The sequence below is a fragment of the Tigriopus californicus genome, chromosome 2, assembly GCF_007210705.1.
Source record: "Tigriopus californicus strain San Diego chromosome 2, Tcal_SD_v2.1, whole genome shotgun sequence".
In the NCBI taxonomy this organism is placed as follows: Eukaryota; Metazoa; Arthropoda; class Copepoda; order Harpacticoida; family Harpacticidae; genus Tigriopus; species Tigriopus californicus.
The window spans coordinates 11058497-11075437 of record NC_081441.1 but is presented as its reverse complement, the minus strand read 5'-3'; the positions used below and the strand labels follow the sequence as shown (position 1 = coordinate 11075437).

The following is a 16941-nucleotide window of genomic DNA, read 5'->3' as shown; positions in this document are numbered from 1 at the left end:
AAAACAATGAAGTACTTGCTTCTCTTACGGGTTCCCTCAATATTCCATTTGTCCCTCCTCCCTCACATGCAATTTTCATCAAAATTAAAAGTTCCGAGAAATGTCTTTTGCTGATAAAAACTTTCAAAAAAATTAAAATCAATCTAAAATTGAAACATTTGCTTTTTCCAAGCCCTCCTGATGAGTGATGTCCTCTCATTGACCAAACTGGAACAAATTTGCCCAACATACTTCACTTGACATGTTACATATGCTCGTTGCTCAATCGCTAGCTTGCTTTTTTTTTCATTTGGCTTCGCTGGCAAACTTGACAAAAAAAGATCAAATTCGATTTTCATTGAACTTTAGCTGTTGAGCGAGATCGTCCTTCCTGTGCGTGATCTGGACTCGTCTTGCACGGCCTTCAACTTCGAAAGTGCTGCCAAATAGGATCCAGCCAATCAAAAGCCACAATATCTGACCTACTCTCCACAGCCAATATCTTCATATCAACGATTTACTGCGTGATATCCACTTTATACAAATTTTGCATAATTTAATTCAAAGTTTTAAACGCTTTCCAGTCCCAAAACCTCCTCTTTTCAGCGTCATTGGCGGTCATACCATATCTGACGCATTAGGTAACATTTTCTGACCGAAAATCGAACACCACTTTTTTCAGTGTCTGGTTTCAGGTTGACCAGATTCTACCCTTTGTTACTTCCATCTCCCCTGAAGATGTCACTCTCAGCTCTTGGTTATTCCACACGAAAATTTCGCAAGTCCATGCTTCATGCCTTTGATTCTTATGGCACGTCCCCTGGCCATTGCCTTTTTATTCCCCTCTAAATCCCAAGGGTCAGTCTATTTCCCACCCCGATCCAGTCCATCTTCAAGGGAGATTTGACGTTCAGCTACCACTTGACTATCCGCTTTTCTCTCTCCATGTCAAACGTCATCATCGCTGAACCGTAAATCTAAGCTTCAATCATGGACCGCACGCCCGTTCCCGGAGAGGAGGGCCCGTTCCAAGGTCCCCTCCCTGCACCCGCTCTCACCCGCGGTCAGCACAGTCGATCACGGTCCGGATCACGGGTCAGCTTCCTCCGGAAATCTGCCGACACCGAAGGCTCTAATCGGGGCCTGTCGGCCTCGCCCTCGCATTCTTTCTCCCAATCTGATCATTTCGAAGACGCCCGATCGGAGCCGTTCCCTTCCATGCGGTCCTGCGGCTCTTTGGACGACGATGACCTGGACTTGCTCCCGCCCTTGGAGACCTTCTTCCCTTTGCCCACTTTGCAGGAGCGGGCCTCGTTGTGCGGCTCGCTTGAGAACGATTTACTGCCCTCGACCCCTTTGACGGAGGAGCAATTGCGGATGGTGGATTCCGTGATTGAGGAGGATTTGGAGGGCGTGACCATCAATCGGATCGAGGAAGACGATGACGACGGCTTGGCCGAAGCCTATTGGAGCGGCTATGATATCCGGGGACGGATGATGAATGCGGCAGAACAAGCGGAAGATTTTGCCATCTTGATGTGGCACAAGTTGCAGAGTTGGAAAGTCGTCCACTTTACAGGGTTGCCACAATGGCTGCAGGATAATGACTTCCTCCATTTCGGCCACCGACCGCCCTTGCCCACGAGCGAATGCTTCAAGTCCATTGTCAGAATCCACACCGAGACCGGCAACATCTGGACTCATCTCCTAGGTGTGTATCCATCGATAGAGCGGCTACTTTTGACAGATAGTGGGGTGCATCAAATTCTCAATTTACATAGGTAGCATCTATTTACCACCATCAAAGACCGGACGGATGGGATGCGTGTTTCAATTACAGTGTCTTACTTTTGTTTTAGTTCAAGTTATTGAGAATGAGTGCTGAATCATTCATGACTTCGTTCTAGGGATGATCGCCTTTTGCGGCCTCTCCACGTATTTTCTCAGCCGCCCTCTCACCGAGATCCAGTTGATGGAGAAGCTCGTGTTTCTGATCTTCTTCGCGGGTGCCATCGTTTGTCTGGGTCTGTCCTTCTTGTATCACACGCTCTGTTGTCACAAAGAGAAGAGCGTTAATCTTCTCTTTGCCAAGTGAGCGCGAAAGTTTTTTGCCCCGGAAAAATCACACCTATCAAACCCTACCTGCCTTTTTCATTTGAAGGTTCGACTACTGCGGCATTGCATTCCTTACCATGGGCTCGTTTGTCCCTTGGCTCTACTACAGTTTCTATTGCTCCTGGAAGCCACAGGTGATCTACCTCTCCATCGTGGTGTTCCTCGGGGTCATGGCCGTGATTGTGTCCACTTTCGATTCATTTGCAGGGCCCAGATTCAGACCACTTCGCGCAGGTATAGATTATATTGATACCAAATCAATTATTGTTTGTCATGACTTTTCCCATATTCCTTTATCGCCTTTTTGGTGTTAGAATGGATGCAGTATACTTCTAGTAATATTTCTGTGTTATAATATAAAACACTACATTTTTAGGGGTTTTCATCACATTCGGTTTGAGCGGCATCGCACCCGCCACGCATTATGGAGTGGTGAATGGATGGCAGAAGAGCTTGGATGAGGCTGCCTTAGGCTGGCTGATTCTCATGGGGATCTTGTATATCACAGGGGCGCTTCTCTACGCTTTGAGGATCCCCGAACGATTCTTCCCCGGAAAAGTGGACATTTGGGTAAATAGGTGGTCCATTTGACCTCGGGGTCTCAAGTCTCATGTTTTCATGTTTCTCAACCTTTTTTACCCCTGTAGTTTCACAGTCATCAGATCTTTCACTGCTTTGTGATTGCGGGCGCCTTTGTCCATTACCACGGATTGTCGTTGATGTCCCTGTACCGGTTGAAAGCGGGAGAATGTCCCTTGGAACCCATTGACAAGGAGTGTCTCATTTCCACCATCTTGTCACAACCGCAATCTCATTTCGTGCCCGTTGTGGAATGAAGGAAGTCCACCTCCCAGGCCAATATCAAACGTGCAATCCTTTTCCAACGGAAGATTTTGCATTTTGAATGCGTCAAAAATTACCAATTAACAATGATGATGAATGAACTGATCCCTTGACCCCTTGGCAATTCTCATACATACATATGCGAAAAGAAGCATCCCTATTTGTTGTTGCGTTTAAATAAATCTTGGAACAAAATTCGGATCATACGGATTTAATTTACTCATCCTCATTCGATGGCTATAAAAAAACTGTTGTGTGTGAATTCTAGGTATATAAAAATACAAATTCAACTGAGATTATCCTGAATGATGGCCACCAAATGCTCAGTATCCACTATGGTCTCCAGAGAAGTGCCCCGAATCACGGCATCATTCGTAAAACATTTGACATGGCTCGAGGTCAACACGCCCCAAGTCTTCTGCAACGCCGAGCTGATATTCTTGGCCGGGTGCCAGACGCTACTGCTTCCTCCAGAGGGCTTCTCCAGTTCACGAGGATAGATATTGTAGCCGTCGATCTCGGTTAAGGGCTCGCTATCGATCACGGTGCATTCCGCCGTGAAGATGTTCCACGTGAATTTGAACGTGGCCTGATACTGATGACGATGGAACGAGCTGATGGAATATTTCTGATGTTGAGAGACCTTCTTGGTCACAATGGTGGCCTTCACCAAGACCACAGCCACACAGATCACATCCCCCGATTCCGAGTCCAGGTCAATGATCTCGACGTCGTAATCATTGCAATACCAATACTTTCGATTAGCGGCTGAGCAGAGCTTTTGAGCCATGAAATGGCAGAACATCTCGAGGTCCAAGGACCTCTGCTGGACTTTGATGCATCGGCCCGTGATCTTCCCGGCTTTGGCATTGGATATCATAGCCATGGATTGATAACCGGCCCCGTGAACCTCCAACGGAAGCACCAAATGGAAATTGATCGTGGACGCCGTGTTAGGACCCAATTCCTCGTCCTCGATGTCCGTGATCACGGAGATCATCTCGTCATCTTGTTCGATGAATCGACGCGTGAACTTGGCATGGAACCTGGGCGGGTCTTGATCGGAGTTCCTGGGACTGAGCATGACTGAATGTTGCTGGGATTGGTCCTTCTTGACCATACTGCCCGGGGACAAAAGCTCGGGCACGGGCATGGTATCCACCATGAGCAATCCAGGTGGAACGTCCTCGTGATCGGTAGACACGCAAATTGAGGACGTGGAAGATTCCTGACTGAGATTTTGGTTGGAATGAAGCGGCCTCAGAACGCAACCTTCGGGTTCAAGGGAATTAGCTCCTCCACCTCCTCCTCCTCCTCCTCCTTGTGTGCCTGTAGCTCCGGATTCTTCTTGATTGGCCCTCGTTTGGGAACGAAGTCGCCTCAAGGGAGTGACGTTCTCAGAATCCTCGTCTTTGAACTCGTACTTCTTCTCGGCCAAGCGCTTCTTCCGGAACGTGTTGAATTGCTCCCTGACACCCTCGTCGAAATCGTCATCGGTGATCTCGTAGGCCTTTTCAGCCATTCGCTTCTTCGAGGAGGACACGTAGGATGATGGCTGTTCCTCGAGTTGGAACAAAGCTCCTCGAGCGCGTATGAATTGGCGGGTGGGTCTCGGCAGTTGGCACCGATCGGCGAATTCCGCCACTTTTGCCAATCGATCCTGGTTATGAATCACATATTTGGCGTTGGTCCCGGAATCGGATTCGTAATCCGTGTTCTCGGAGTCTGAAGCGGCTCCCGCTCCACGATTGGGCGGGGAGCACATGGGCGGGGAAAATACCCCGCCCACGGAAATGGTGAATTCCGAGGTGCCGATATTCAATTCGGACCACTTGGCCTTGTGAGGAGGTGATGTTTGGTGATGGGTAGTTTTGGTGGGGGTTATGATAGGCGGCTCTTCGGTAGAATTCTCGAGACGTTCCAGGGTCACATGGAGCGAGTGGAACAAGTTACCGGTATTGATCAGGATGTAGTTATCGCGCTTCAAACTGATCTTCGGCTCGAATTTAGGGTATGGCTGCACCAAATCAAATGAGGTGTGGAGCGTCATTCCGTGTTCAAGGCAACTCAATCGAGCACATGAGTTCCAAGCAGCGGCCAAGTCATCTTCCTCATAGGTTCCGGCCACACGGACACACTCCTTGCAGCCCCGAAGAGAAGGTACGGCTGTGATGGTCAGGAAGCAGGACTTCGAGTTGGCCAGGTTCTCGGGGTCCTCGCCACAATCACCATGACCTAAGCTATAAGCAAAGACCAGGATCTTCTTCACATCGTTGGGCCATTGACAAACGGCCAGATGGAGATTGCCAGGGGCGCCCTGATTCGAGAACAGCATCACCTCGGCCACCTTCTTGGCACGTTTGTACGGTATGAACGACCACCAGTGAAGGCGGTAGTGGTAGTTAATATGGATGTCACCCATCAGCTCGATATCCGCCGTGGTTTGTGTGTAAGAAAGCAAGAATTGGCCACATTTGGAGAAACCTATTCCACCCAAAAAAAATAAAAAGAATGCACACATTAGCTACGTATACAATCATCATCCATATTACTCCAACCCATGTCCTTGCTTACCCAAGAAAATGTGTCCCGCCTCCAAAGCAGAGATCGGAACCGTATCTTTCAGGCAAAAGATCAATCGAATCGGTAATCGGCGGAACATCTTATCGCGTTCCTGACCGATTTGTGTTTCTCGGTCCCGTAGCTTCAACAAGAGATTCCCACCCGATCGAGAGTTGGTTCGAGTCGCTCTGGATCGGGTCTGGTAGCCCCCTGGAAAGCGTCTTTTGGACGCCATCCTCTTGGTTGCACCTTTGCTCTCTTCACAATCCGTCAGTTTGGCAGCCTTCCCATGATCCAGACAAGTGGAGCTTGACGTCGAAGGCTGATCGGTGCAAGAGGATGCGGGTGAAGATACCGGAGAATCCAGGGAGGAGTTGTCCTCCATCGTGAAATCCAGTTCAACAACCGATATTTGATGATCCGGGCTGTATTCACATGATGCACTTTGTTCCACGTTTACCAAGATGCAGGGGGATCTAACTGGGCGTCCCCGTTTGGGTAATGTATGAAGCCAGCCTCTTCTGGACGACTTGTGAAGCTTGGGACCCCACTTTATCAGCTGAGTTGGTTGGCAACAAAGCGGGGGACAGACTTATTTTCCAATGCGGGGGTCACGCAACTCCCGCGGGTTCGATTTGTCATGATTGAAATAGAAATGATGACTCTTATGAATGAATGAAAAGTGAAAGGAGATGTAGTATAGAGATCAGGTATTGTACGCCCATATTTCAGTAGGTTGGCGCGACCGTAGTTTTATGAGGGCGCCATGAGAAGGTCATGAAATTAGTGCATATTGAGGGGACGGAAGAAAGTCCTACACTTTCCGCGGGTTCTCATGATCTTAGGTATGAATCGACAGACTCTCGGTAGGTAGCGACCTCTTTGAGCTTGGAGGCACACAACCATAAATATGGCCTCGAACGTCCTTGGTGAGCGGGAGAGCGGGAAACTTTGATCCGAAAGGAGGAAGCATAATGGCCAGAGGGTCCTCCTTCTTCTTCTTCTTCTTCTCCTTTTCCTCCTCTCGTGTTCCTCCTTGGAGTTCAGGAGGGACAACCTTGTCCTGCACCCACCACTTGGAACGCTCTATTCTTGTACTCTCCTCAGTCGAATCTTGTGGACGTGCTCCACACGGGAAAAAGCTTAAGAAAAGGACGAGAGGGAATCGAGTAGTAAGAGTAAGGCCAATGGTGGTATGATATGAGAGGGTATGGAATGGTAGGGGAGGTGGTATGCTGATTTTCCATCAAGGGCGAGAAAGCCAGCCTTCGCCTCTCAAGTCTCCATTGTCCAAGGGCTTGAATTTCTCGGGCCTTTCGGGCCTTTAGGCCGCAGCTGTCGCGTGCCTCGTAACCGTATGAGGAAAAGGCATGCTTGCCAGTACTTTCGGAACAAGGATCAAACTCTAGGAAGAATGAACTAACCCCCCCCCCTGAGAGGACCTCGCTCTCTTACGATCCCATCAGGGTCCTTTGCCCACCAGGTCTTGGCGTAACGCGTCCTTCCCCCTTCTCAGCTTCTCCTTCTTCCACTTTTACCAACTTCGGCCTTGATGGGCCAAAGGAGAATACGACTAAGACGTGAAGGACGGCGGCACGTGTACCCTTGATGGGAAGATCCGACCTTGTTCCAGTGTCCTCTCTGGTTCTGTCCGCCGCGTGGTCGATCTGGTGTTGGGGCCCGTCTCTCCTGCACCTTCTTCTGGTCGTCCTCCCGTGCTGGTGATTGTGTCGGTAGCCGTTGTGCACTCAATCTGTTGATGATGATGCTGGTGCCATGAATTTGGTTTTAGCGACACTCGGACTGGCGCATGCATGTGACCGTGGTGGCTCCGTGGTTTTTGACACCCCGAAGAGTGAGGAACCTTGTAAAAATGGATTGGAGCACAAGTGTGAATGCTGACAAATGAGAAGTGACTTGATCTCGTTGGCCTTTTTGTCATCCCCTAATAGTAAAGTAATCAAAGACAGTGCGGTTGAAGTGTGCTCCTGGCTATCTATATGTTGACCCTTCCCTCATCACAGCAGAACCACATCACGTCCCACCACAATCTCACGCTTGTCCAACTGGTTCCATCGCGATCGAATTTGGAAGCGATATGTAACCCGAAGCCACGGGTGTTCAATTATTCCTCCTTTCGCTCGATGGTAAGCGAAGAAATGCTTTCAGCGTCACAGTTTGTTCAGAGCTGGCGGATTCGCATATCGATTTTGCCTCTCATGAAAGCCTTTCAGATTAGATAAAGTGCATGGCTTGCCTCTGAGGGCCACTAGGGTATAGGTGGTTGTGGTGGTGGATGAGGAGAAACCACGCAAAGTAATGATGGCAGGCCAAGGAAGATATCTTATTAATAATTCAAGGGCATCATGATCAGCATGACTCCTCTCACTCCAGTTTACAGTAGATCCGAACTTTATCTCCCGAGTCCCACCAGACAGACCTTTAAAAGGTATTTGTTTTTAGTCCAGATTTGCGAATCAACATTATATCGGATAAATGGTAACGATCCTCTTCAATTTGCATGAGATGATTGAATCGAATCGTGATTCTTGATTCAAGGGAACAGACAGGGCGAACAGTCGCAGTCATGGAGTGGATGTACTATATTTACTATGCCTCTCTGGGAACTGATCCTTGGTCTGGTTGGCTCGTTCAAAAAAAGTTCTAAGGCTTCGCTCAATTTGAGATTTCGTCAAGTCTTTTCCACAAACGACAAAGCATGCCTTATATTGGCAATTTGGCGACGTTTTTTTTTGATGCCCTCTTGGTCTCTTCCCTCCCTCAGCGCCTGATATTTAGGGATAAATGAGAAAGAAAACAAGATCAAAGACCAAAGGCGTTATGAAAGTTCCAATTTGGCCTCTGAAACGAGATGAAGCTGGATCTGCATGTGGTTATCACGGCCACAAGAAATATTGTTTCGAAATAACTTGAGGAAGAGTGCCTGAAATATGGGTAAGGTCAAAAGGTCAACAGTATGGATTAGAGGGCTTGTCTAGCCCTCTAGTATAGATCAATGTTCGTGGAACACAGGCGATTGCTCGTCCTGTTTGAGATCACAGTTTTTTTGCCCCTAAGAGGCAAACTTGATTCCCCCGGAGTCTAGAGATTTCCAGATCGCAAGTTATTACAAAAAAGTTCCTTTTGAGTTTTGAAGTTTCAACGTTTGGCAATGAAAAAGAGATCTAGAAGAACCTTTCGAAACTTTAACTTTACCTGAGGAGAACTTGCTCGGCTTTATTCTCAAAGCTCGATCACCAAAAGCACCCAGAGAATCGCCATAAATATTTAATCCCGACTTTTGATACTGAGGGTTTTAGAACCCCTTTTTCCTTTCCAATCTCTCCTCTAATTATGATGGTGAGGCATCTCAATGTTAAGTGGTGGGGAACGGGTTTTATTTTGGGAACAGGAAAGCTAACACCCATTCAATCCTTTCATTTGAAAACTTTGAGTACCCCACTGTCTGTGCGGAAATAACCACACCTAATATCTCTCACGTTCCTGGAAATTTGATGAAGCAAAAACGAAGTGCTCGTTAGTCTTCTACCAGGACATACAAGATACATACATGCGCACGCACGCACGCACGCACCACCAGCTTTCCACTTTTTAGTCTTCCGCACTAGAAGAGTCCTCGACTGGATCCCGAATAAATTATTGGATCGGGATGTCTGTGCCGGTTGCGGCTTTCATCGAGTGGGTAACGTCGATGTGGTTGTGGTCCAAGGCCCTCTACTTATGCCACACAGCTAGCGTTCGGGATAAGATTGATAATCCATTAATTCCCATTTCACGCTTGAGAAAATACTGACAATGAGAGGGGCATTAGCACTTAGCCTTCTTTTCCATTCCAAGGGCCCCCATGAAATGCTATGAGAATGGGCCTGGGTGGATGATGGTTCAAGTGGTTGTCAGCGTGTTTGTCCAGGCTCACTTGTCCATCATAAGTTTCTCTCTCATCCCAGAGAACCAAATAACACAGTCATGGGAAGGTTCAAAGGCCAACTTTTCCCAGTAATCTCAGAGACGAAGATGATGACGACGACGATGAAGATGATGATGATGATGATTGCCTTTTGCTGAAAGGATACTGAAGCAAAGTTACTAGGCGTGCAAATTAAAACAAGTTGCTGTCAAGATCTTTGGCCATTAAAGGGATGGCATTTGATTATGGCCGCAAACCCTGGGTTGCAGAACCAACCATTGTGCCGCTTGATGTCTCTCACTCTGCATTGTGTGTGCCATAAGAAAAGAGATTGCCACGGAATGCTTCCAATTAGACCAGCCAAGGCTCATCTCTTGTAATGCAGGTTTGGTGGATGGATACTAAAGACCAAGGAAACACACCCACCATTGCATGGACGCACATTTCGGGAAATATAGTCTGCACAAACGGTGCAAGCAGACACATTGTTCTCCCTCGTTCACGTAGTATTTGTTATAATAGAACCACTAGCAGTAGTAGTGGTAGTAGTGGTAGTAGTAGTAGTAGTAGTGGTAGTAGTAGTAGTAGTAGTAGTAGTAGTAGTAGTAGTAGTAGTAGTAGTAGTAGTAGTAGTAGTAGTAGTAGTAGTAGTAGTAGTAGTGGTAGTGCAGTGATAGTATATAGTACCTAGTAGTAGTAGTCGAACTTGTGGTACCATATACGAGGGGAACCAGGGGTTCTTTACAAAAGATCTTTTCTTGGCAAACGTGTCTTCGGAGATTGGAGCTGCTCACAAGTTAGTTCCACCAACTTGTTCTCTATTCCTTTCAAGGTCCTTTTGTTCTGTCTTTGACACACTAGGTCTCTCTGACTATACACTGTAGAGGAAAATAACACAGATCTGTGCGAACTCGAGATATGACTCGGAAACCCCTATTATGAATCGTGCCGAGGTATAAGTTTTGGTTGCTTACGTGAGCTTTCCTGATGTGACAATCTCCCGAGTTTAAATGGCACAAAGAGGATCTTTAGGTGGAAAGAACATATTGCAATTTGGCCTTGCCTCTGCTCTTGCTTTGAAGTCTGCGCGGAAGAAATGCTGACTGAACTCTGTGAAAGGGGAAAAAGTGGAAAGATGTGGAGACTGAGACCACATCACTTTCTCATACTTTTGGACGGGAGTTAGTTGGCTGGTGGTTGCAGTGGCTTGGATAAAGTTGCCACGATTAGTAAGTTCAAGACAATCAAAGACACGACCTTTGCCTGTGTTCCAATCTACTTTCAACTGTTGTCTGTCTATGAACAATACACACCACTCTCCAAACACAACGGTTGAAAGTTCTTAACGCAACCTGGACTGACTGTGGGTTTGGAAGATCCCAGGGAAGCAGTTGCCTTACAGATGCACAGTGACCTTTACCTTTCCAGAAGTTTCCAATTTTCGGACTTGCCATGAAACCATGCAAAAAGAGAAGATGCTCCTCATCCAACAGTTTTATTTAGTATACTAGTGCACTTAAAACAAATTTAAAACTTTAAGGGTTGCTAAAGGGTTGCGTGACTGAATCCAGGATTCTGTCGGAAATAACGCTTTTACGAATCTCGCAACCACACACCTCTTTGCTGTTAATTTTTTTGGTTGGATGACTCGTTCCCAACAAAATTTGCGAATAGGCGTAAGGATAAATTCGGTTGAATTTAGAATTCCTCCCTCACGATATTTGGCCATTTCCAGTTGTTTCTCCAATAATCATTCCCATTTAGCGTGATTACCTGACAAGCGTTGGGATTTGGTGGCCCTCGTTGGGAACTGGGATGAGCTTGGGTCTCAGTGGATCCCTCCAAATTATGCAAATGAATCCCCTCTCCTCATTTTGGGATTTGTGAAAATTTCCTTCACCATACGCCATGGTGTGGTGCTCGTTGTCTTCTTCAGCCTTTAACTACTTGGAACAAAGCTAGTGAACGATCGAGCTTCAGGCAATCTCAACACAATAACTAACCCATTAATTACCCAACAAGTCTTATACCTAACCTCAGTAACCACTCGATTCTGGCATGCCATGGGTTTTTAACAAGTTTTCTTTTATCTAATTTTATAGGCTTACATTTTTAAGAACAAGAATGGTATGTTCCGAATGGAGAGTGCAATTCGATCGTGCACTAAATCCAAAGCCTGGACTAAATCCTCAGACCATCCCCGAGGGTAACTTTCAAGAAGAAAAAGCCTTTTTGAAAGCTTTGTCGTCGCAGCAGTATGGAAATATGTCCTCCTTCAAGACGGACTTGTACGTAATAGAGTCCGCACAGCCTTTTTCTCATCCACCTCAGAGTCCGCAGACTGGCGACACTCTTAGAAAAGTTACAGAACCAGCCAGATGTGCAATGTCTCTTGTATTGAAATCTTGACGGCCATCAAAAATGGCTTCCTTTCTAATATCATTTCTCTTGGGGCCTCAAAGTGGTTCAGATGCCCGACCATAGACTATTGGCACGTGGCAGGGCCATTTCCTTTTGATATTTTTTTGTTCCAAAAAATGAGGGAAAAGCCATCTCAGATCAAACCCCTCTCAGACACGCCAAAGGTTTGATCCAGATAATAGATTACATTTCTTCACAGTTCTGGGCAAACGAACGCAAAGATATACCACCTTCCCAACGAGCTTATTTATTAGCATTTAACCTCAGGATGTCTCAATACACGAAGCTTCTTTTTTATAGGGTTTGCTCTCTATATTTGTGGGAAATGGTAGCCATATTCGAAAAATGGACTGCGGGCAAAAAGTTGTGTAAATATTGCTCGGTCTTATAGAATGGCATCTGAAAGCTTTTGTTGAGGAGATGAAAGCCAGTTAAGATGAGGAGGCCTTGGAGCTTCCCGAAGTCACTCTTGTTCTGAGGAACATGTGTAGATTAACCAAAGTAAACGAGAATAGTACTTATTGGTGAGGCTTGTTATTGTGCCTCTAGCAATATGGACTGCTCGTATACACATTCCATGCAGTGTGATAAGAAATTGATGTCTGCTTGGATAGCCTCTCAAGACGAGGTTTCATCATTGAAAGCAAGAAGTTTAACCACGAATGGAGCATGGCGCAAGGAACTTTTTCGAGACTTGTAGAAGAATACTTAATTTCTTGAATGCGGGAAGACACGTTTTGATAGAACTTAGGTTTGATCAAAAATACATGACCTTGAACATGCTGAATGGACAGCGTAAATTATGTCTGGAGTGTAGGACTGAGTCCATTTCCAATCATCTGCTGATTTCATGCAAACTTTTGTCACTTGAATCACCTTGTTCACATGCCATACATAGGAAGTTGTGCAGTGGCATAAAATTGACTCTATAATGTGAAAGGAGTCTTGCATGCTCTGAATTTTGGCATGGTGGCGTCTGAGTATGGGAGCAACTGCTTTAAACACTGTATGTCACACTCTAAGTAAGATCATAGTGTAGAAATTATGACTGACATTTTAAACCAAGGAGAAATGTAACAAGTTAAAGCATTGGGTTGGCAATGTTTATGAATTAACATATTCATGATTTTACGCAAAAAGCAATGCAATACTCTTTTCAGTTGCATTTTATGAATTATCATGTGTTTCCAATGAAAGTGAACGTTTGTTAATGAAGAATATTGATCTTCAGTAAGTCTTTTCTCATTCTCTTCTGTCTTGCTTGTCTCCTCTTCTTTCATATTACCTAAGTTGGGGCATACAAAAGATACTCCCGAAATCTTCAGAAAAAAGCAATCAAATGCAGTTCCGGTCCAGAAAGAATTAGAATTCCTGGAGAGATTTCAATTCACCCACACTCTGTCTGCACTCACTACCTGACTGACCGTAGCTCAGAGAGTCCAAGGCAATGAGGCACAAAATTGAGCACAAAATATTGATGGCGAGGAGTGAGTTAGGGTGAATTTATATGGGTCCCGAACTTATGTGTCAAGGTGTCAATAACAGCGGCTATTCTTCTCTAGCCAGGAGCAAATATTAAACTTTAGCTTAACTCGAGCTCATGCACGTCTTTGTGTTTCAAACGAAGGCCCAGCCTCGTGCCTTCTGTTAGATTGCATCGCTCTCGTGAAGTGATTCTGGAGAGAAATGGAGGAGAAAATCTTGTGATCCAAGATGTTCCAATCTTGAGTGGGACGCTTACGCTCACAACTTCATGTGACGACAAACTCCGGGCAAGGCTTCGGGTCTGTTTTGTGCCGAGAAGCGAGGAGAAGTGAAGAAAGTCAAGCATATCTTGGCGTGGCCTTCTTCTTTGGCTTTTTGTGTTGTCATTACATATTGGATATCAGAGGCCTACTGGATGTCTTCGTCCTCGTCCTTTTCTTCCTCCTGCCAGACGTACAGCCCTATGTTTCTCTGGTGATGTCGGGCATGAGAAGCCGCCAATATTTATTCTTTAGATACCGTCTCAGGAGCTCTCAACAATCCATTTTCGACGAGCGGCGGAAACGACATTTTAGGGGGAAGGGGGGGGGACTACATACACATACTGCACTCTCTTTCCGTGATCTACAACTTGTTTAGTATAAACACTCACTCACCGGAAGAAGCGATGGGGTGTACTCGCATACTTGCGCACTTGATCCATTCTCGAGAAGGCTTTTGAATCGTCGCCATTCATAGAGAATTGATCTTTGATCACTTGAAGTTTCATCAATCATAGTGAGAGCGAACAAAGTGGCTGCTCCACATTCAACTTCAACTTCAGCTACCATCGAGGGAAAGAGCCAGCCAGAGCCAGGCAATGTCAGGCAGAGAAAGGAAAAAAAATCCTTCACTTTCCAATTTGTTTGAAACATTTCGCCTCTAGAACTAGATCTCATCCATCAAAAGAATTCCAAATATGACACTTTTGATAAATCCAACCAAAATGGTCGACCGGTGGGCGCCCTTAGAATGGAAACGAGTTGGAGCATTCTTCGCACCCAAATCTCAAAGGACCATGTAATTAATCGAGAATGATGACAGTATCGAAAAATGGTTGCTGAAGATCGCTTCCATGTCGCATTGTTCTCAAAGAATTCGCCCACAAAGAGGTGTCTCCAGACACTTCCAGAGTCTCAAGGGAGTCCATATGCCGACCTCACATCGAGCTCGCTCCCTCTCACAACATTTTAACGGGAGACTAACAAATTCAGAGTGTCAGACTCTACATTTGAATTGGTCCAACAAGTTTCAAGGTCCCTTGGCATTTCGAGAAGTTTTTCAATCAGAGATTGTTCCTGATCATACTTCCACAGGGAAGAACACCACTCATCACCTTCACATCAGAATCATTCCCGGAGTAACATGATGGCACAACTAGAGCCGAATATGGTCTGATGTTAGTGTTGGTCCCCCTTTTTGCTTAAGCGTGGTCTTCTCAGATTGTGGACATGAAGAAATCCCTTGGTTCTTGCAATTGGACCTAATATGATCCAATTCTTTAAATTATCATCCTTTTGGCAATGATGGCTCCATTTGGAGAGAGGTCCTGCAATTTACACTCAATGCAAGAGACATTCCCTCGAAATTTTTCCTTCCTTCCTCCTCCCACATTGCAATACCAAAATCTGTTTGTTTTATCACCTTAAGCTTGGCCTAAGTAAAACCCTAATTTTTTTAAATACAAACCAAAAAACAAGAACGACCTGGAACGGCCGTGCTCATAGTTTTCTTAGTCTTCACAAACTCATAGATCTTCTCCACAAGATCCTGGACCAATTCCTTCGTGAACCTCTCTCGTACCTTGGGATAAACGTACTCCTGTTCGGCTCTCCTCTTTCTCATTCCCTTCTCCTCGCGGCCTTTCAGAGCTGTCCCATTGTGAGATTGATGATTCTAAGCAAGACCTTCCTCTCAAGGCATCTTTGTGTATTGGCTAGAAAGCAGGGGAACAGGAACTGGAACTGAAGAAAAGAAAGGAAAAGAAACGACGAGAGGCGAGGAACACAGAGAGAGAGAGAGAAGGCGAGCGAAAGAGAAAAGAGAAGGAAACCTCAGCCTTACCTTGCCATATTCGGAGAAGGACGAAACGACCTTGGTCGATTTCAAATACTTGATCAAATGTGCTCGTAGATCTCCATTCATGAAGTAAGAAACGGGCACTTTTGTAACCCTATTTCCAATTCTTACAAGCGAATGCATGCTGGTTTGCGAGTCAAAAGAAATGTAGGAAATAGTTAGCTCCTAAAATTGCGATTGAGGCCTGGGGTGGGAAGTCTGTACTTTCCATGGTTGGTACCTTCACTCACATTTTTTTCGGTACTCAATGACAACCCAAAAGAGGAGCAAGGGGCTTGACTGAAAACTGGAAAAGGGAAAAATGGGCACCTTTTCCTCGGATGTGATCTAGTTACGTGGCCATCGACCACGTGGTACGTTTGGGCTAAAAGCAGACGTGAACAGGAAAGCTTCAAGAGTGGTCCGCAACCATTCCAATAACCTTTTCATTTTGCTGAAGTATTCGTCATTGCATTAGTGGCATTGGGAGGGCTTTAGAAAGACAACATTAGCCTGCCGGTGGTTGTCGAAAATGGCCCGAACCCAATTTCCAATCTGTATTGTGGACAAGAGGCAATTAGAGTGTAGAGTGCTCTCAGATGGAAGATGAACTAGGCCGATGACAAGAGAAAGAGAGGAAGATGTTCATCCAACGATCCATTTGGTACTGCTACTCTTTGTCTCTCTCATTCTTCATGTCGTTTTGGTTCTGGCTTCAGTAAGTTAGATAGACATTCTGCTTTTCCTCTCCTGGGTTAGGCATCAGGAATCAAATCGGGAGAAAATAGAGCATCTGCCAGAATCAGTTTATTCCAAAGGACGGGAAAAGACAGAGAAAGAGGAAGGATCCATGAATGTACAACATGTCCGTGGAAGGCAAGAAGACCCATCTCCGGCCACTTCTATTCTGTGCTGCCATGGATGCACTATTGAAGAAGGCCTCTTGTTTGGTTGGAAATGAGGAGATTGCTCAGAGACAAGAAAAATCTCCCTTTTCTCATCTCATTGGTTTCAGACAAACACAGAGTCGGGCACAGTATGAGATCCGTTTCATCACGAGGCCCAAGAAAAGAGTTCTTGAGGGACCACCTCCTAGTTTGCTCTTTGCAGACAATTTCAAGTGGATGGAAAGAATCTTTACCTCGTCCAATGACGCCCGGAAAAATGAAGTACAGTAGAGTACTATTGAGTGGAATGACGTCACCAGATTGTGGAACATGCAAGAACGAAATGTTCCCATGATTGCTTGACATATTGTTGATGAATCAGGCATTGGCATCCAAGATGTCCAACCAACCGATTGTCCCTGGAGAGGCGACGAGCCAAGAGCGCTAGACTTTGCCAAGTTCCGTCCGGTGACCTGACTCAGGACAATTACTTTCCTCACGTCCATTTCTTCCATCCAAGTTCCTTGTTCCATCCACTCAGACCATAGTAGAAGAAGGAAGGACATGAACGATCAGAGTCGAAATCAAGATCGCTTTTTCCGTTTCCTTCTGTAGTATAGTACG

General features: G+C 45.8%; 3 protein-coding genes across 3 annotated transcripts in view; 2 read left to right on the top strand and 1 right to left on the bottom strand.

Annotated features, from left to right (window-relative positions):
* The first annotated feature begins 709 nt into the window (after window positions 1–709).
* On the top strand, window positions 710–3138 carry LOC131893584 (adiponectin receptor protein-like). The gene is made up of 5 exons (XM_059243666.1): window positions 710–1690; window positions 1887–2070; window positions 2141–2328; window positions 2471–2664; window positions 2742–3138. The coding sequence occupies exons 1-5, from the start codon at window positions 970–972 to the stop codon at window positions 2928–2930; spliced, it is 1476 nt and encodes a 491-aa protein (XP_059099649.1). The 5' UTR covers window positions 710–969; the 3' UTR covers window positions 2931–3138.
* LOC131893583 (uncharacterized) lies at window positions 3133–6078 on the bottom strand. Its single transcript, XM_059243664.1, has 2 exons — window positions 5512–6078; window positions 3133–5421 (listed from the first exon to the last, which is right to left on the bottom strand). Exons 1-2 carry the CDS (start codon window positions 5882–5884, stop codon window positions 3224–3226), a joined length of 2571 nt encoding a protein of 856 aa, XP_059099647.1. The 5' UTR covers window positions 5885–6078; the 3' UTR covers window positions 3133–3223.
* Window positions 6079–7075: 997 nt separating this feature from the next.
* Window positions 7076–16941, top strand: part of LOC131893581 (plasma membrane calcium-transporting ATPase 2-like) — a 52057-nt gene continuing 42191 nt past the window's right edge. Inside the window, exon 1 of the mRNA XM_059243655.1 lies at window positions 7076–7646. The gene's annotated coding sequence lies outside the window, so the exon portion shown is untranslated. The remainder of the gene's footprint in view (window positions 7647–16941) is intronic.

Excerpts from the sequence above, each read along its gene's own strand:
- LOC131893583 (XM_059243664.1), bottom strand. The coding sequence starts at position 5,884 with ATGGAGGACAACTCCTCCCTGGATTCTCCGGTATCTTCACCCGCATCC. Across the intron at positions 5,422-5,511 it reads GGCGGGACACATTTTCTTGG|GTTTCTCCAAATGTGGCCAA; the intron begins GTAAGCAAGGAC and ends TGGGTGGAATAG.
- LOC131893584 (XM_059243666.1), top strand. The coding sequence starts at position 970 with ATGGACCGCACGCCCGTTCCCGGAGAGGAGGGCCCGTTCCAAGGTCCC. Across the intron at positions 2,329-2,470 it reads ATTCAGACCACTTCGCGCAG|GGGTTTTCATCACATTCGGT; the intron begins GTATAGATTATA and ends CTACATTTTTAG. Across the intron at positions 2,665-2,741 it reads CCGGAAAAGTGGACATTTGG|TTTCACAGTCATCAGATCTT; the intron begins GTAAATAGGTGG and ends TTACCCCTGTAG.